This window comes from Ursus maritimus, unplaced genomic scaffold, assembly GCF_017311325.1.
Source record: "Ursus maritimus isolate PB19 unplaced genomic scaffold, ASM1731132v1 scaffold_36, whole genome shotgun sequence".
Classification (NCBI taxonomy): Eukaryota; Metazoa; Chordata; class Mammalia; order Carnivora; family Ursidae; genus Ursus; species Ursus maritimus.
Genome location: NW_024426230.1, coordinates 8,274,631 through 8,295,556, shown reverse-complemented (window position 1 = coordinate 8,295,556; position 20,926 = coordinate 8,274,631). Strand labels below are relative to the sequence as shown.

General features: G+C 37.3%; 1 protein-coding gene across 10 annotated transcripts in view; it reads left to right on the top strand.

Moving 5' to 3' along the window:
• HEATR5A (HEAT repeat containing 5A) overlaps positions 1-20,196 on the top strand; it is a 108,811-nt gene extending 88,615 nt beyond the window's left edge. For 7 of the 10 annotated variants that reach the window (XM_040620810.1, XM_040620809.1, XM_008710404.2 and 4 more), the window contains 6 exons: positions 109-256; positions 1,642-1,914; positions 3,466-3,690; positions 8,603-8,757; positions 16,103-16,316; positions 16,828-20,196. In XM_040620810.1, the coding sequence (XP_040476744.1) occupies positions 109-256; positions 1,642-1,914; positions 3,466-3,690; positions 8,603-8,757; positions 16,103-16,316; positions 16,828-17,135 (1,323 nt within the window). In that variant the 3' untranslated portion in view covers positions 17,136-20,196. Of the gene's footprint in view, positions 1-108; positions 257-1,641; positions 1,915-3,465; positions 3,691-8,602; positions 8,758-16,102; positions 16,317-16,827 lie in introns of those variants that run through there. The other 3 variants (XM_008710408.2, XR_005832040.1, XM_008710410.2) reach the window with 3 other exon arrangements.
• Positions 20,197-20,926: the final 730 nt, after the last annotated feature.

Sequence of the window (20,926 nt, the reverse complement as noted above, 5' to 3'; positions counted from 1 at the left end):
ATTTGTTAATCTCTTTTTGAATTTTTTCATGGCATTTAATACTGGTATTTTTAAAAAAGAAAGTATGTGATTTCCAATACAGTTTCCCCTAAATGTTTTCTATGATAGGACTTGGGCATCGAGTTGTTGAATGTACTACATCGAGTAATTTTGACCCGAGAATCACCTTCTATTCAATTGGCTTCACTTGAAGTGGTAAGACAGATTATCTGTGCAGCTCAGGAACATGTCAAGGAGAAAAGACGAAGTGCAGAAGGTAAATGTTAACCCATAATGCAAAATTAATCCTATTATTGTAATCAAATTAATCAGCATGACTTTTTTTTAAGTATTCTTACATGTCTGTGTTGTTCTAATAATGTTTTGTGTGTAGTATAAATGAAACCTCTCTAGGTATGGCTTTCAGTCCTTTTATCCACCTCTGCATGTTAGCTTGGATTTTGTTAGTAGCTAAGGTATTCCTTGGGAAAATGAGAATTTAACAAAATCCTGGAAGGGGAGAAAAAATCCCTTATAGGGGTTGAGTACTTACCTTAGCTGTGAGTGTATACCAATGTACATGGAAGAACTACTAACAATTTTTTTTTTTTAAGTTTTCTTTATTTTAAGTAATCCCTACACCCAGCGCTGGGGCTCGAACTCACAACCCAGAGATCGAGTTTTATGCTCCACTGACGGGCCAACCAAGTATACCATAACTACTGACAATTTTTTAATGACTTATGTTTTGCAAAGTGATTAAATTGCTTGTTTATAAGTCTAATTTGGTATTAATGAGTTTATCATTTAATATTACATTTGACTACATGTAACAGGAAACTCAATCTGACAGTGGATTTAAAACACAAGGACTTGTTCTGTCATCTAAAAGAAGCCCCAGAGGCAGGGAATCCTGAACAGGCATGTCAGTTTCTTAAAAAACATCAGGGACCTCAGTTCTTAGTTTCTGCCCACCATTTTCTATACTTAAGAGTACAAGGTAGGCGCTGGAGCTGGACTTATCAGGTTCACATTCTTTTTTCTTTTTTTTTTTTTTAAGATTTTATTTATTTATTTGAGAGAGAGAGAAAGAGAGCAAGCACAGGGGGAGCAGGAGAGGGAGAAGCAGGCTCTCCACTGAGCAAGGAGCATGTCATGGGGCTCGATCTCAGGTTCACAGTCTTTTTTTTTTTTTTTTTTTTTAAGATTTTTTATTTATTTAATTGACAGAGAGAGAGACAGCCAGTGAGAGAGGGAACACAAGCAGGGGGAGTGGGAGAGGAAGAAGCAGGCTCCTAGCGGAGGAGCCTGATGTGGGACTCGATCCCATAACGCCGGGATCACGCCCTGAGCCGAAGGCAGACGGTTAACCGCTGTGCCACCCAGGCGCCCCTCAGGTTCACATTCTTAACAGCAAGGTGTTAACCAGACAATTATTTTAAAACTGAGAGGGTTACCAAGGATTTCTTCTGATCCACTGCAATAAGTAGTCGTAAGAAAGACAACTCCTTTTACCTCCTTAACTTTATCTTTCAGTCTTTAACACCCAGGACTTCAGCCATTTAAATGTTTTACCTACAACAGAAATGAACTAAATTGCCATCTACCCAAAGCAAAGCAAACATAAAGTGTTTATTCAACACTGTTCTTTCTGTCTTTTAGTTGATGATGGGGCTGCTGAAAAGGAAACCCTGCCAGAGTTTGGAGAGGGAAAGGACACAGGAGGACTTGTGCCTGGGAAATCTTTGGTTTTTGCAACACTGGAATTATGTGTATGCATTCTAGTTAGACAGCTTCCAGAACTAAATCCTAAGTTGACAGGCAGCCCAGGAGTAAAAGCTACAAAGCCACAGATGCTGTCGGAAGATGGAAGTAGATTGGTGTCAGCTGCGTTAGTTATCCTCTCTGAACTTCCTGCCGTGTGCTCTCCTGAAGGTATGCTGTGGTATTTGATTGCTTTACTTGACCTGGAGGGAGAGAAATGGTTTTAATAAATAAAGGAGGTAATGGTTGCCAATCCTTTTCTCATTAAACTAATGCTGACTCAGAGGTTTGGTGGGTAATGTTTTTAATCCTTTATGATTAACATTGCATTCTAGTAACTTGTTTTACTGAAAGGGTGAGGGTAAATAGATACCACATACTGTCAACAGACAATGTTCTTTTTTGCAAAAGTTGACAGTATTTTTAACCTGTCAGTGGCAGTGATTTAGCTCTTGGGCATTTTTTGTATAAAATACCTAATGGACTTTCCCTATCTTGGTGATGACAAGTTTGTCATCAATTTGGAATCAAGTCCATATTTCTAATAGAGCATTTAAGATCCATAGGGCTCTGCTGAATCACTACCTCCTCCTGATTCCTTCTGTGTGACTCTTTAACCTAGGATCCTTCATGCTTATCCCTATTGTCCATGGTGTTACTTGATCTGAAGTGGCCCATCCCTTCTTTTTTAAAATTTTGCCTTCCTTTGAAGTTCATATCCAGGCCTATGTTATCTATAAATGCTTCCCTAAAAACTGTGGCACATAAAGAGTTTTGTTTTTTCATGTGTATATGCATCTATCTGTGCGTATAATGTTGCTTCTATATGTAGATAAGTTTTATGCATCATATAGAGGCATTATCTGTAATATGTTATTACATATCAAAAAGATAAACATATATACAAACACATATGTCTTGTTTCCAATGAGATACTGTATCCTTTAAGAAATTTCATATATAATAGGTACTCCGTACTTAATAGATTTCTTAATTGATAAGCATATTTTTGCTTAAATATGTCTTGACCAACATACGTGCTATCTTTTAACATGATTTTTAGCTTTGATTTAAAACCTATATTCCTTATTCCTTGCAGCAAGAATGGCAGAAAAAGCGACTAGCAGACGATTTGGGATAAAAATACACCATAAGAGTTTTGTTGAGTAAGCTTCTAGGAGTAATAAATTTACCATTTTAGTCTCTCATTTTAAACATAACCGCCTTTTCAACTCCTTAGTGGCCATGAAATTTTTAATAATTTGTACTGGGTGGATTTTACAAATTCCTTAGAAAAAAGAGTTTGATATAAAATAAATTCAAGTGGATAGCAGTGATGGTTGTACTACATTGTGAATGTACTTAATGCCACTGAATTGTTCACTTTAAAATGGTTAAAATTGCAAATTTTGTGTTGTCTATATTCGATCACACTAAAAAATAAAAATCACCATTTGTCAGCTACCAAATAAAATAAGATAGCAAAAGATACAAAACATACTAGTAGGAACACAATTTAAATAACATTTTCAATTATAACCAAAATTTAATGCAGTCTTAAAAATCTTAACACTACCTAAATTATCTTAATAGTTATAATCCTTTATGAAAAATGTCTAAAAGCTAGACATTTTTGACATTGTCTCACTCATTGATGATTTCTTTTTAGGAACTATATGTATAGACTGAAACATAGAGTATTTTTAAAAATGTGTCTTACAGGAAGCATCTCAATTCTCCCTACTATATTGTACCTTACAATTGGGGTCCTCAGACAAACTGCTGTGAAGTTACCTGGGGGCCAGTTATCTTCAACTGTTGCAGCTTCCCTACAGGCTCTGAAAGGAATATTGTCTTCTCCCATGGCCAGAGCAGAAAAGAGCCACACTGCGTGGACTGACCTCCTCCGTAGTGCTTTAACAACAATACTTGACTATTGGGATCCAGGTAATTAAAGCTGATTGGATTGTTTAGTATGTTGTAAAAAGCAAGAGGGGTTTTTTTTGAGAATAAGCTATTTTAATTTATCATATTTGGCATTCGCACCTAGAGGGGCCCATATTCACTACATATGTGTTCAGAGAATATATATAAAATAGATAGAAACATCTATGTTCTCATTTTAGTATCTTTACTCTTTAATGAAGTTAAATAACTGGCAGCCTGTATATTATTAAGTTGACAGTGAAAGACCTTCAAATGTTAATATTAATTTACAAATATAGTATGATCCATAACTAGCTGACAGAACCTTTTAATACAGTATATCAAAAAGTATGTAAGTTATGCATTATAAATCTAAAATAAGATTGATCGGGTTTATATCCTCATTCCACCACTTACTAGCTAACTGGCTAGCTAGGTTACTCAACTTCTCTGAGCCTTAGTTTTCTCATTAACAAAATAGGGGCGCCTGGGTAGCGCAGCGGTTAGGCGTCTGCCTTCGGCCCAGGGCGTGATCCCGGCGTTATGGGATCGAGCCCCACATCAGGCTCCTCCGCTGGGAGCCTGCTTCTTCCTCTCCCACTCCCCCTGCTTGTGTTCCCTCTCTCGCTGGCTGTCTCTATCTCTGTCAAATAAATAAATAAAATCTTTAAAAAAAAAAAAAAAACAAAATAAGGGTATTGTGTTACAGGAAATTGTTAGAACAGGAACATGATATATGGAAAACATCTCACTTATTATCTGGCAGAGATCAATAATTGATAGCCAGTATTATGTTCTGTATCCATTAAAATTTGTTTTGCTCTTGTTATTGTTGTATAGTTCTTATTTTCAACATAACGTTATGGTGATTGTAAAAAGTCCTTAGACATATTATAGATTATCCCTGCCTTCCTTGTTCTGTTTATAAATGTCACAGTTCACCATATTCTCTTTCAAATGGTATAAAGGTTTTAATTGAATCAGCATTTATTGACCACCTACTTTGTGTCCAAAGTTGAGAGTCTGGTGGAGTCTGGTATCTATAAATTGTTATATGCTTTAAGGCAGCAGTAATGTCTTAATTATCACTGCATTTCTAAATATAGTAAAAAAACAAAAAGAGAGAGAGAGAGACTGTTAAAAAATTAGAGTAATCCACTCTGTTTGAGTGAATCAGGCAGGGTGTAACAGGTAGGGTTCTCTGGAAGCTCTTGCTGAGATAGAGTTTGGGGAGCAAGAGATTTATTAAGGAAAAACATCTGAAGGGAGTAGGGGAAAGTAATATTGGGCAAAAGAGGAAGTCAGACTCCAATGCAAGCCCCCAACAGTTGGGAGCTCTGCAGATTGCCCGTATGAGTGCCTCACATGGTTCGATAGAAAAGGACTGTACTTTATCCTCAGATGTGGGCTACCCCAGGAAGGATGTGATCTAAGTCAAGGCAACTCTAGCTGAGGCCAAACCCTAAGGGAGCTAAGCTGACCATACTCCCCATGGCTGGGCAGCACCTTCCCCCATGAAGGGGATCTCAGTGGTACAGCTCTATATCTACCACAAGAGGCTTTTCAGAAGAGTCAATTTCTTATAGAATCAGAAAGCATTTTCCACATGGACATCATAGAAATGGGTTCTAGGCACATTTTGATCATTCATCTGTGGACCTAAATAACAGGGTATATTTGGGGATAGCAAGTAGAATAATGAAAGAATGTGGGGTTAAAGGAAGAGGTGGAGGAGGGTGATGAATAGTGATTATTAAAGAGATGAAGTTGAACTGTACATGGGGCCAGATTATGGAGGGTTTGCGTAGTTTGTAATTTGGACTGCTTTTAATGTGCATGTGGAATCACTGAAGGGTTTTAAGAAGGGTAGTAAAGTTACAGGACTTGGATTTCTGAAGAATCACTGTGGCAGCTATAGAAAAGAAAACAAGATTCTTGGAAGTAAGATAGCGTAAGGATAAAGAGTAAAATGTTAAAAATAAAATGTTAAGCATGTATTAACAGAATTTACTGATAGTTGGCTTAGGAATGAAAGGGTACATTGACTGAGCCCTCATAGTGCCATTAACAGAAATTCCCAAGTGAACATTTTCAGGGGAATATAATGAGTTAAGTTTGAAATGCCCTTCAGATAATCAAGTGGAGCTAATATGTCGAGGTGTGGAGTTCGAGAAAGTAATCTGAACTACAGGTGATTTTAGACTATGTGTATTGGAAAGTTACCAGTGTAACCTATGAGATGGATAAAATCACCCGAATTGAGTTTATGAAGCAAGATGGGAGGAGATTCAGGAGAGAATGCAGTCACAGAAGCCAAAGAAAAGAGTTTTAATGGTGAGAGCATGGTCAACAGTGTAAATATAGTGTAAATGGAAGGTAAGGAAAAGTAAGGATCGAGAATAGACTCCTCTCAACAAGAAGAAAAGAAAGCTGAAGGAAAGTATAGGGGCAAGGAATTTTTTTTAAGATGAAACTCTAGCATGAATTTGTGCTTATGGGGGGGGAAAGGTAGAGATAAGATTGGATTTGGAAATATTAGGAAGCAATGTCCCCTTCTAAGCGGGAAGAAATAAAATTCATAGTACATTTAGAGGGATTAACCTGTGCCATGGGAGGGAAGAAAAGGAGGTAAAGATGGGAAGTAATAGGTATTAGTTTTTCTGATTAGAGTCACAAAGAGCTTGCCTCTTCCATAACACACCACAAATATGTGGAGAGAATAAGGTTAGGACTGTGAGGATTTAGATTAGCTCCTGAGAGAAATTAAAGCAGGAGCTGATGATCACAGGTAAACCATTTTCTGTATAACAAATTGCCTGAAAACTTAGTAGTTTAAAACAACAAACATTTATTATCTGATGGTTTGTGGGTCAGGAATTTGGAGCATCATAGGTGAGTAGTTTTCACTCATGAGGTTACTGTTAAGATGTTGGCCAGGGCTACAGCTAGAAGATCCATTTCCAAGATGACTCACTCATGGCTCTCAGAAAGTCTTCAGTCTCTTGCTGGCTATTAGCAGGAGGCTTCGCTTCCTTACCACAGAGGCCTCTCCATGGGGCTAATGCTAAGGGAAACTTGCATTTATGCTAGGTAAAAGAGGATGGGAGTTTAGGCAGGGGTAGGGGAAATAGGGAATTTTAAAAGAAGTGGGAAGAGGAACCCAGGAGAACTTTATCCTGCTGAAAATAAAAAGACATTTTTACTAAACAGACTAGCTGACTATGTTGTAGTTTCAAGTTGTCATGAATGACTGAAAATAACAACTGTTTGGGAAGCAGTGTAGCATCATGATTAACAGTATGCTCTCTGGAATCAAACCATCTGCCTTACTAATTGTGTGACTTAGGCAAGTGACTACATTTCTGTTCCTCATCCATAAAATGGAAGAAATAAGAGTGCCCATTTCATGGTGCTGTTATATGGATTAAATATTTAATATATATAAAATACTGATAATCTGTCATCATTTTAAATGTTGACCCATGTACCTTTTTTACTTTAAAATTATTCAAATTATTTTTATAAAATCCCACTCATCCATAATATTTTGCTTTCATTTCTGTCACTATTTCATTACTGTCTCTCAAGCGTCAGTTAAGATACTAAATCTCAAGGCTTTCTCTGACCCCCTAGTGTAGCAACTACTGGGTTGCTTTCCTTTTTTTTTTTTTTTTTTTTTTTTTTTTAACTTTATTTACTTATTTGTGCCTCGGTGGCTCAGTTGGGTAGGCGTCTGACTCTTGATCTCTTAGCTCAGGTCTTGATCTCGGGGTTATGAGTTCAGTTCCCACATTGGGCTCCATGCTGGGTATGGAGCCTACTTTAAAAAAAAAAACTTATATACTTATTTAAGTAATCTCTGCACCCAACATGGGGCTCAAATTCATGATCCTGATATCAATGTCACATGCTCTACCAGTTGAGCCAGCCAGGAGCCCCAACTTTCTTTTATCTTTTAATGTATTTTTTATATTTACAGACCTTGTGACTGAAATTAAATTCTTTATTTACTTCCTGATGTACAGTATATCTTCTGAAAATTATATTCTCAGTGCCAAAAAGAGTGCTGTTTCTTAAATACTTGTTGAATGAATGTTAGCAAAGCTATTATCTGGATCCCTGTATATCATTTCTTCATAAATAGTAATCCATTCATACACAGTTTCATGAGTCGAATTTGCAACCCCTTTTCCTTTTCAGATAACATTGAGTTTTCACAGCAGGTTCATTAAAATTATTGAATGAGATTCTGAAGGTAAATATGGGGGAAATGAAGGAGAATTATATCTAATAGAAAATTCCTTCAAATGATTGTGGCCCATGCAGTATTTTCAGGGTTTTTTTGTATTGTTAACAAATGGTTATATATAATCAAAGCACTAAGGTATTTTCACTTGACAGTTGTATTATCAAAATGTGAATACCTTAATCCTAACAAAGAAAAATCAGTTGTACACGCATTTCTGATTTGTTTCACAACAAAAATAGCTAACCCGTGTTGAGTGCACATGCAACATGCTATTCAAATGCCTTACATGAATAACTCATTTAATCCTCTTAACTTTATAAATTTAAGTACTGTTAATATTTCCATCTTATAAATGAGAAAACTAAAAATGGGGTTCAGTGTCCAAGGTCACACAACTAGTAAATGTATATTCCTAGTAAATATACATATATATTTACTGATGTCTGCCTATAAAGAGTATAATTACTTTGGTAATTTTTGGCTTTAGAATTACTTACAATGTACAATTTAAAACCTACAGCATTTTCCAGGATTCTTAAAATCAGTCCATTAGTGTTTATTGTCTGTAACTGTTGTGTACACAAAAGAAATTGTTACTGTCAAACTAGAGGCATCTTCACACAGACACATAAAACAATAAATACGGCAATCTTGGGATGTTTCTCATAGATCATTTCTCTTTAGTAGATGGAACACATCCAGAACTTGATGAAATCAGTCTACTTACTGCTATCACAGTATTTATTTTGTCTACCAGTCCAGAAGTTACTACCATCCCATGCCTTCAGAAGCGCTGTATTGAGAAATTTAAGGCTACTCTTGAGATAAAAGATCCTGTGGTAAGTGTCTTTAGTAGAGAGATGTTTGTAATAGGAATATGTTTAGGCTTTTGTAAAACTTTTCTTTTGTGATTTTATTGGCTCCAACAAGAAGTACCAGACTAAATTTTTTATTTTTAGGTTTGGAGCAATTTCTGTTCTTAGGGTGACAAAGCCAAATAATAATGATCTTATTCTTTGGTCCCAAGGATAGAACATAGTTGGAGAAAGATAAATGTTTAAAAACAAACAAACAAACTTAATTTGAAATAGGGACATCTTAAAATTGATAAATCTCTAGAACTTACAAGGGACGTTTAGTAAGGTGCTTTGTTTTTGTTTTTTTAAAGATTTTATTCATTTATTTATTTGAGAGAGAGAGAGCCTACATGCAAGCAGGGGAGGGAGGAGAAGCAGACTCCGCATTGAGGATGGAGCCTGATGTGGGGCTCAGTTTTATCACCCTGAGATCATGAGCTGAGCCAAGATCAAGAGTCGGACATCCAGCTGACTGAGCCACCCAGGCACCCCTTATTAAGATACTCTGTAGCTTATTATAGTGGACTTCCTAAAAAAGAAAAACTTCACTTTTCTTCAAGAATATGATATGAAATAATGGGACCCCACCCAAAAGCAGTACACATAAGTTAATCTCATTCCTTTATGACCTCTTCATTTGCTAAATTAACTTCCTGTTCCTTTATGCACTGCAGAATGAGTTGGTTCCAGGTCAGAAAGACTTCATTTAGAATTAGATTTGGGGGAAGTTTGTCAGTAGTATCAAAAGGTTTTAAAAACATTTCATCAAACAGTAGGACTATAGGTCATTGTGAAAAATACTTAGTTATCCATTTAACCAGAAGGACAGTTAAAGATTTCATGGGCAATACAGAAAGTACATAGTTTAAAAAACAAACAAAACTTACTCAGTTTTCCTAAATAATCAAAGACTTGATAAAGACAACATGAAACACAGGAAATTATTTTGATAAAATACAGAATCTTTATTTTCTAGGCAGATTATTTTAATAAGGCAGAGATAGACCTTTTGTAATCTTTTATCAAGAGCAGACCAATTATCCAAGAAAACTTTGTCCTTTTAACAGAGCGAAAACCAAATACTAATTTTGTACGTGTGTTTATGATATTAAAGCTCATTTTCTTTTTTTACTTAAACACATTTATTCTAATCTTAGGCAGCTTGACCATGAATAAAATTCGTTTCCCAAAATCCCTTTCCACAAACCTTCTACAACTTTATTTTGTACTTTCGGATTTTGTCCTCTGTTTTTCCCCTGTCCCATCCTGAAATAACCACCCTCACTTTAGGACAAAATTACTTTCTTTTCCCTCAACAAAATTGCATCTGCATCCCTCATTCTTTTTCTTACTGAAAACACACATCCTACTTTGCTAGGATACAAAGGTGATTCTGTTATTGATCGATGGATTACAGCCGGTAACTTGGGAAACAAGTGGTTAAGCCCTGGCACGCTACTGAGGCCAACTGCTCCATTCCTAGAAATCCCAGGGAGGCTGGACAAATCAAATGCATAGCTTCTGGCTGGTTTTGCCAACACTGTTACCAAATAAACTCAGAAAACTAATCGCAGGAGAAGCCAATCACTCAAGAGACGAGGGCTTGTAAAAAAGAACTGGAGGGGCGCCTGGGTAGTGCAGTCGTTAATTGTCTGCCTTTGGCTCAGGGCGTGATCCTGGCGTTTTGGGATCGAGTCCCACATTGGGCTCCTCTGCTGGGAGCCTGCTTCTTCCTCTCCCACTGTGTTCCCTCTGTGTTCCCTCTCTCGCTGGCTGTCTCTCTGTCAAATAAATAAATAAAATCTTTTAAAAAAAAAAAAAGTAAAAAAGAACTGGAGAGCATTATTTTGAGGGCCACAAACCAGGGGAAGTGGCTCAAACATTAACTGACCTATCTGCCAGCAAATGGACACCTAGAGTTTTATAGGGAGTGGTTCAGGGGCTACATGCAAGAGCAGGCAGCGCTAATCATGGGAAGGGGTCAGTATGTGTTCGGCAAGTGATCATGGGCAGGGAAGGGTATGGGATGTGGTCTTCTAGGCATTCCGTTGCTCTCAGGGCTTTTTTAAGAACAATGGGTTTCAGTTAGGGCATGAGTTAAGCAATCTTGTCTATTTCTGGTCTGAATTACTGGGGCCCAGAGTTGAGTTAGAGTGCTTGCTGACAGTTACGTCTAGTGGTTTAATTACATACATGAAAATATTTAACCCTTAGAAACCTTAATTTCTTTCTTATAAGATTTATTTATTTATTTACTTTTAAGATTTTATTTATTTGAGAGAGCACATGAGCAGGAGGATGGGGGCAGAAGGCAAGGGATAAGCAGACTCCCCACTGAGCAGGGGGCCCCACACAGGTCTTAATCCCAGGACCCTGAGATCACAACCCAAGCCAAAGGCAGACACTTAACCAACTGAGCCACCCAGGCGCCCCTTATTTATTTATTTATTTATTTATTTATTTATTTATTTATTTGAGAGAGAGAGAGAGAGAGAGAGTGAGTGCAGGGCGGGGGCAGAGGGAGAAAGAGTCTCAAGCAGACCATGCACCAGGTGTAGAGCCTTACCCAGGACTCAGTCCCATGACCCTGAGATTATGACCTGAGCTGAAACCAAGTCCCAGACCCTCCACCGACTGTACCACTCAGGTGCCCCAAAAACCTAAATTTCTAATGGAAAACTAAGTGAACAACTCTGAACTGTTACACCAACGTTCTTGAGATTGACAAGTTTATGAATACATTTTATAATTTCTAAAAATATATTCTTCCTCAGTAAATTTTTTGTGAGGAACCAAACATGTTTACTAATAGAGCCAACTATCTTAAGTTTCTTGGTAATAAACCAAAAATTGATAAACCTATGTTCAGTAACTGATGTTTCAGTATTTTATTTGGAAATGATCCAGATATTCAATGAATATCCATCTTTCAACTTATCTCAGTATAATTTTAAGGTTTCAAGTTACCAAAAAGATTTTTGGGAACTATTTTTAAGTAAACATACAGTTGCAGGCAGGCCAGGTCTGAGGACCCAGAGGGGTCCTGCAGGACCCGCCAAAAGGAAAAGCGAGCAGAATTTATTGAAGACATAGAGCAGATACACACAGAGCATCTGGGACACTCAGAAAGGCACCTGGGTGGCTCAGTGGGTTGGGCACCTGCCTTTGGCTCAGGTCATGATCCCAGGGTCCTAGGACGCAACCTGCTCAGCAGGGAGTCTGCATCTCCCTCTGCTCCTCCCCCCATTTGTGTGCCTGCACTCTCTTGATCTCCCTCTCTCTCTCACTCTCTGAAATACATAAATAGAATCTTTTAAAGAAAAAAGGAAGGAAAAGGAGCATGAGTCTCATCACTGTTAAGGGATCAGGAGTTTTATTGAGAATGGTGGTCTATTGTATGTGTCCTCTCATATCTAGGAAGATCAAACAAGGACTGAGTGCTCAGGTATCTTCCGTATCTTTGAGTCAGGGGTCTTGGCATCAGTGGTCTTGGAGAACAGTGATGACATTTGTGATGGCCCTGCCTGGTCACTCCTTAGATGTTCTCAAGCAGAGAGCTCTCATTTTAAATTTTGAGCCATGAGATAGGTATGATGATGCAAAACTCATAGTGGATAAAAGAGCAGTTGGATCCAGATTGTGTTTCTGCCTGCTAAGATAAGTTAAGGTTATCTGCTTAGATGGCTAAAGTTTTCTTTACTAATATTTGTGGAGAACACATTTAAGATTTGTCTTTAACAAATAATCTTGTGGAAGCTATGGACTAGATATGGGGCATGGGTGGGAGTTTCTATAGCAGTTCATATAATTTTTTTCAAGTTTTTATTTAAACTCCAGTTAACGTACAGTGTTATATTAGCTTCAGGTGTACAATATAGTGACTCAACAATTCTGTCCATTACTCAGTGCTCATCTTGACAAGTGGATTCTTTAATCCACTTCAGCTGTTTCACCCATCCTCCCATCCACCTCCCCTCTGTTAACCATCGGTTTGTTCTTTATAGTTAAGAATCTGTTTCTTGGTTTACCTCCCTGTTTTTTTTTTCTCCTTTGCTTGTTTTGTTTCTTAAATAACACATATGAGTAAAATCATATAGTATTGTCTTTCTTTCAAATAAATTTGACTGAGTATAATACTCTCTAGCTCTACTCATGTCATGTCAAATGGCAAGACTTCATTCTTTTTTATGGCTGAGTAATATTCCATTGTATAGTAGTTCATTTTTTTCTTAAAGTAAGCTCCACTCCCAGCATGGAGCCCAATGCGGAGCTTGAACTCACAACCCTGGGATCAAGACCTGAGCTGAGATCGAGTCAGATGCTTAACTGGCTGAGCCACCGAAGCACTCCTTCCTTTTTTTATTTTTTTAAATCTCTATTTATTTGTCAGAGAGCACAAGCAGGGGGAGCGGCAGGCAGAGGGAGAAGCAAGTTCCCTGCTGAGCAAGAAGCCAGAGCAGGACTCCATCCCAGGACCTTAGGATCATGGCCTGAGCTGAAGGCAGATGCTTATTAACCCGCTGAGCCACCCAGGCATCCCTACCCCTCCCTTAAAAAAAAAAAAAAAAAAAAAAAAAAAAGCCTTATCTTTTTTTTTCTTCAGTCTTAGGAATTAGGGAAATCTAGATAATCGAGTTCCCAGAGAATACCTGGTAAAACATTTACATTTCGAAGGCACAGTCGAGAGAATGCAAGTTCCTCCAGAAAGGACTTTTTTTCCCTTTGGCCTGAATTTTTAACAATACAAGCCTTTTGAGATGAAAAGGGAAGGTTTTAGGATTGGTAAGAAGGATAGGTGGATTTTGAATTGTTTCTGGAAACTCATTTCTGTTTCTGCAAAGATTTGTAAAATATGGACAGTTGCTTTTAATTCCTCAAAGAATTGGTTTGCAACTTAAAAGACTTCATAGGTTGACCCACCTATATAAACTACATTATCTTCAGTCTGGGAGATTGTCAACTAAGATGGAAATCAAAAGATTACTATGTTTTCATAGACACAAGCTGTGTGTCTTGGAATATTTTATGGGTACAGAGTTTCATTTAGCTTAAGGAAGGAATCCTCAACAAAACAAACAAACAAACAAAAAAAAAACCACTTTCCCACCAAGCTCTGAAAATCAGCTTCCAGTTTGGCCAACTTCTGACCGTAGACAACTTTGGGAATAGAGTTACTTGGGTTCCCTTGAATTCAAGAGACATCCTCAAAAAGGATGCAAAAGAGGTTTTATTTTACTCACTCTACTGGTTACTACAGACGGAGATCTGGGAAAGTGGACTCTGGTAAGGATTATCTTCCTTAGCTGGCTTCTGCCAGTTTTCCCAGGATCTCATGTGCAGTCCTGAATAGGATGTACATATAGAGTGTAGCTCCAGTATCTACCAGAATTTGGTAAGGTTCTCCATTAAGTTTAATTTTAGTTTCCCTTTTCTATTTAAAGAATAATAGCAGTGTACCAGAAATTCCCTCAAAATCTCATCAGCTCTGGGAGAGGCCCATATGGGGCCTTCCTTCCAAGATAGATATGGAGGCATTCGAATTGCTGTTGAAGGATTTGCACAAAACCTTTAAGAATGATCTTTTTTCCAGTATCCCGGTTAATTGGAAGTGAGGCACCAATTTCTCGGCGAGTGTTTTGATGGTGGGCCCCCAGAGGACTGCAATGCAAGAGGTGTTGTTTTAGATAATTTTCGTGTCTAATTTTTTTATTCCCTTTTTGCAATGAAACTTTCAATGAAGCTATTTTGGAATCTTAAAGCCTTTTGGAAGCTTCTGCATAACAGTTAAAATAGGTATCCTATTTTCTTTGTTTGATTTGGGAACCCTTGCTTTTTAGTGCATTTCTTAAATAAATGACCTTGTCTAATTGGCACTTTCTCTGTAATGGCCATTGTAATTCTAGGTTGCCTTTAGTAATATTTACCATTCTTGTAGGTCTTTATAGCTCCAGAGACTATAGTTCTTAGACATAAAATAAGCAGGTATGCCAGAAGGTGGGATGCTCAACTTTTTGGAATTTAAGGATTCCATTTCTTTAAATCTGTGGGTCTCTCAGAGTCAAAGTAATACCTAAGAGGGATGTGCTGCTGGGTTGGGAATTGCACAGTGTTTTACGGTGTACTTTGTTGCATGGACATTTTCTTGAGGTTGGTGGGTAATCTGTGTCAATCTAACCCATTCTGTGACTAGTTTATCCTAGATAGGAGTCTTAGAGTCAGGTAGCAAGCACTCTCACAGCTTTCATGTACTCTACCAGTGCCCATCAATTTTGCAGCTTTTTGGCTTCCTAGATTTCCATCTGCCAGTAGCCTTTACTTCATGAACACATCAACGTACCAGGAATGACCAAAGAGATATTACTGCAGACTGGCCAGTAGAAGGCCTTGAGTGCAATACCAGCAAGTCCCAGTGGGAATGTGGGGGCTGGGGAAAGAACTGAACCAACAGACCCCAACACATAGGGCCTCAGACTAGGATTCCAAACAGTTGGAGAACTGCAGATGGAACCACCAGTCCACATCTGTGTTTCTCCTTTAACTCCCAAAGCCTTCAGAAGTTTCCTTCAGATCCCATCACTGCCACCAAATCTGTCAAGGAACAAAATTCAGCTGAGTAAATTGTAAAGATCTTATTGGCTTTATACGATTCATGAATTGGGCAGCATCCCATATACCAAATGGAAAGGAACTCTGAAGAGCTGTATAAAATCAAAGATTTATAGACAGAAAAAGGGCAAGGAAGTTACTAGCAAAGAGTGGATTGTTTCAGGCAAAACTACCTTCCTTAGAGGGATAGCAGGGGTCTGTCAGGCAGATTACTTCACTAGTGCTGACCAGGTAATTCCAGATTGACTGGTTTTAAGATTCCAGTCCTGGGAGAGGTTGAAACTGTAATTAAGCTAGGTATTGAGTCTTGGTTTGGCAACCTGGGCTTTGCCCAGGTGACTCCATTTTGTGCTGTTGTCCCTCTTTTAACACCTGTTAGCACATGGACTTCCACAATTAAAGATAAATTAGAAATAAATTTAGGGTGCCTGGGTAGCTCAGTCGGTTGAGCGTCTGCCTTCGGCTCAGGGTCATGATCCTGGGGTCCTGGGATCCAGCCCTGCATCAGGCTCTCTGCTCAGCAGGTAGCCTCATTCAAATAAATAAATAAAATATTTTTTTAAAAAAGGAGAAATTTAAATGCCTTTTTTAGAGACTTTTCTTAAAAAAAGGTTTTAATTCACAATTTTTATTTCCTTTTTTTTAAATTTACATTATAGTCTGCATGTTAATATAAATTTATATTTACAGTTTATACTATTTTTGTCTCTTACCTGATTAGGTACAAATCAAGACCTATCAGCTCCTACTTTCCATTTTTCAGTATCCAAATCCATCTGTTTCCTACCCATACATTTACTCTTTAGTATCCTCTATTGTGGAAAAACTGCAGGAAATAGACAAGAGAAAGCCTGAAGACACTACTGAGCTTCAGATCTTTCAAGAAGGCATAAAGGTCTTGGAAGCACTGGTAACCATTGCCGAAGAACAGCACCGTAAGTGTCAGCACTAAATTCATACTAAGTTAAGAATCTGTCCCAAGGGGCGCCTGGGTAGTGTAGTCGTTAAAGCGACTGCCTTCGGCTCAGGGCGTGATCCCGGAGTTCCAGGATCGAGTCCCGCTTCGGGCTCCACTGCTCGGAGCCTGCTTCTTCCTCTCCCACTCCCCCTGCTTGTGTTCCCTCTCTTGCTGGCTGTCTCTGTCACATAAATAAATAAAATCTCAAAAAAAAAAAAAAAAAGAATCTGTCCCAAATCAGAAATTTAATGTTATTTTAAATGTAAAACATTCAGTTCGTCACTTAACATTATATTTTCATATTCATTGAAAGGCAGGTGTTGTTAATTGCAAGTATTGATATTATTTAGTGTTAATTTGAGGAGAGATTAGAAGGATCCTTTTTTCCCTTTCAGTGGGGAAAATTGTGTACAGATAAGTGAGTTTATAACTTTATATATTAAACACAACCTTCAACCCAGGACTTACATCATTTATTTACTTAACAGGTTCTCAGCTGGTGGCCTGTCTTCTGCCCATCCTCATTTCCTTCCTTTTGGATGATAATGCTCTGGGATCAGCAACTTCCGTGATGAAAAATTTACATGACTTTGCTTTGCAAAATCTCATGCAGATTGGGCCTCAGTATTCATCAGTTTTTAAAAATGTAATGGCTTCTTCTCCTGCCCTAAAAGCCCGCCTTGAAGCTGCTATCAAGGGCAATCAGGAAAATGTCAAAGTCAGGATACCAACATCTAAACATACTAAGAACCCTGGAAAGAATGCGAGCATCCAACTAAAGACCAATTTCCTCTGATTTTTTGTTTTAATAGTAAGCACCTTAATAAAATACTTGATTATTTCCTTCTCTTTGGGGACAAAAGTGACATTTTAGACACAAGTGCACTTGGAGGTCTGGTTGATTGTCTTAAATAGCTGTGACTTTTTGAAGTAGTATCAAACAACATTTTTTGTGGGTTGGTTTTTTGGGTTTTTTTGTTTTTTTGTTTTTTCAATTTAATAAAACCACAGAGCTCTTGCCAGGAATTTCAAGAAAGTGCTAAAGAATTGAACTTACTAAACAATCCACTGCTTTAGAAATGAAATGGACTTTTTCTGACAGTCCATACACACACAGTATCTTAATATTTTGGTAGATATGGATTTGACTCTAAATTGTGTGCATTTATATTGTATCCCAGTTGCTAATTTAAAATTCTCCCTTATTCAGTAATTATATTAAACCTTCTTGGATTTCTCAACATAAATGAATTGGAAAGATATTTAGGAAACTTGGTTTAGAATTATCCAATTATATAGTAGTACAAGTTAATTACAGCCCTACAGTGTGACTTAAGATCTGGTATTTATAAATATCATGGCTTTTCATCATCTTTTGGTTTGGTTTGTATTGGGTTCACAAAATGGAAATTTTACTTATTTTAAATAGAATAATTATCCAATTATTGGGCATCTCCACTTTAGTTTCTCACATGGATTTTCTGTTGCCTCTGCTCCTGACAGTTTTATCTTCATTTATGACAGACATTCATATTAATGAGTTGAATATAGATTCATATCTATATTTAGGTCAACTATGGGTTTATATAAAAAACAAATTTAGATCATCCAACAAATGCAAGTATGTTTTTTTATCATGAAACATATTTTAATATAGAAAAAAAATCTAATGATAGAGTCATATTGGTTGAAAAAATATTTTTTACCTGTTGTTAATCACTGACTCTCCTTCCACTTCAGTGTTATATGTATTAATCAAGTACTATGTCGCAACATAGCATTTCCCTGTTAAAAAATTAAAAACTGGAGTGATCGGGGCATGTTCAGAATTGAGAAAACACTTCAAGTCAGGCAGGAACAATGTGATGTACTCTATTTTATTATGTTTGTATATAAATATTCTTGTAAATTGTTCAAAATGAAAACACTTGACAAAATCTAACACTACAGTTTTTTTTAATTTACATAAATAAAGCTAATTTTCTTTATCATTCTTGTATATGAGATTATTTTGCCCACAAAAGATGGCTGGTTATTCTCACAGATTCCAGAAAATCAGTTCTGTGGAGTAAATAATATCCCTTCTGTATAACTTGCCATTTTTCTCAGAGGAGCCCTTTCTTTGGAGCATTCTTTGCAATGGTTTGGATTCTGTCTTCCTAATTGTCTTTGCAAATTTGAGTATACATTACTTACTGTTTCCTTCACCTGAATGCCCTTCTCTCTATTGTATCTGGCCGACTCCCATTCCTTATAAGCTTGGTTTAAATGTCACTTCCCCTTGTTAACTCTCCTTAATACTTCCTACCCTCCTCTTACAACCAAGCAAATTTACTTGCTTCCTCACCTGTGTCCCTGGAGTACTTTACACATTCTTCTAGGCATGGAACATCACATTGCATTTTAATATCTCCCTTCTAGACCACCTTCCCAAGGGAGGAATTTTGTCTTGTAACTGCCTTTGTGGCATCAACTAAATACTTAATCACTGTTGAACTGCACTGATACAGTATGGGTTTGAGTTCAGAAATCTTTGTCAAGGTGCCTGGTTGACTCAGTCAATTAAGCTTCTGCCTTCCCCTCAGGTCATGATCCTAGGGTCCTGGGATCAAGCCCCACATTGGGCTCCCTGCTCAGTGGGGAGCCTGCTTCTCCCTCTCCCTCTGCTGCTTCCTGCCTATGCTCTCCCTCTCTGTCAAATAAATAAAACCTTAAAAAAAGAAAAAATCTCTTTTGTCAAGGCAAATGCTGGACTGGGTTGTTCTCAAGATACAACTTATTAATTTGATTTTTGAGTTCTTTCGTCCATTTGTTTCATTTAGTTCATTCTTAAACATTAAGATTTCTACTCATGATATAGTTTTCTGAATTGTTTGGGTTCGAGGTGTTACATGAATGTCAGTAGTTATGAAAAAATATGTCCAGTGTCATGGAATTAGAAACTTTGAGTTAGGCACTATCCTATAGCTTTTTTTTTTTTTTAAATGTATCACCTTGTTTAAGACAACACTGAATTAGTAAATATATTCTTAATGATAAGGAAGTTAAGGCTTAACAGCTGGTATTTGAACCTATCTTTCAGATCCAGGGTCCATGCTGGAAACAAAACAAGTGCTCTGGCAGTCCTGATTACATCAAGGGGGAGCTTTTCTCTTTTTCCAGTGTTCCACGTTCCCTCAGGAGCCTTCCTCACCCCTTGCCTAAGATGTTTTCAGTTTTATTTCTCCAAATTGCCACCAGAAGCTTTCTGGTCAATAGGAAAAAGGGTTTGGGTTGTTTTTTTTTTTTTAATTGTGTCCTCCACAGTTTGTATGGGAATAGACTATATGATTCAATATTAAGTTTTGATTTGTTTAAAGGTGAATAGTTTAATCTAAAAAATACATCAAAAAGTATATCTGGTTTTATTTTAAAGAGTCTCCAGTTGTGATAAAGCTGTTGCACTTTAACCAGCTTGGTTAGTAACTTGGCTGAAACAAAGTGGTGTATTTGTCGAGCTTTTATTTTTTCCAGGGGAAGAAATAGAGTCCAATTTACTAGTTGAGTCCCGTCCTGTTTAATCCACTGCTTAAAAGCTTATCATGGAAAGACCTAAAAAATAACATTGGATTTCTATTAATAGAGCATTGAAGCAAAATATTACTTCTATAAAACAGACTTTAATGTCAACCTTAAAGGGAACAGTAAGGCACTTAAATAAATACAGTAAGTCCTGTAATGAGTTTTTAAGTGTAGGAGCACCTGATTGGCTAGGTTGGAAGAGCATTCGACTCTTGATCTGGAGGTTGTTAAGTTTGAGGCCCACGTTGGGGGTAGAGTACTTAAATAAACAAACTTTAAAAAAAAAAAAAAAAAAAGGTATAAGCATAGTGCTCTGGAAGCCCAAAGAAGATGACCAAGGCTTCCAAGATGGACTTACTTCAAGTCCATGGAATATCATAAGAAACAGGCTTAGAGAATAGTACTTACTTGAGGGAATGTAAAACCTAAAGAATTTCCTTAGTCTTTTTATTATAACTTTAGGACCAAGGTAATTACATATCTTGCATTTTCTCCATCAGTTGAATATACTTTCCTCTTTACAAATAACTTGTTAACCCTGGTAATACCTCAATTTACGGGGAGAATTTGACCTGTATGTTTACTAGAAATACAGTTCTCCAACTCCCTGCTGTCTGACAGTGATCATCTACCAGTTAATTGTGTCTGTGTTGACTTTTCTCTTTACTAGTCTAACTGATGCCTGTGTGTGCTTTTAGCTTTGAGGAAATGGGAATTTTGTGTTGTTTTGATTATATCCAGTACAGAACACAAATACAATCCCAAGTTCTGTATATTCAAAGGAGCTAGCTTTCCTTTATTGCATTTCTGTTTGGGTAGGACTCCTGCTTACTTTTCTCTTTGGGGCACTATAATAATGATGATTCCACAGGCTATTTGGGGAAAATTCTTATTACTTGATTGCCATTCTTCATATACAATCACATATCATTCTTTGAATAGATAATGTATTTCCAAAAAACCTTATTTTTTGAAAAATTCTAACTATATTTTTAAAGAAAATAGACCATTGCTGCCAATTAAAAA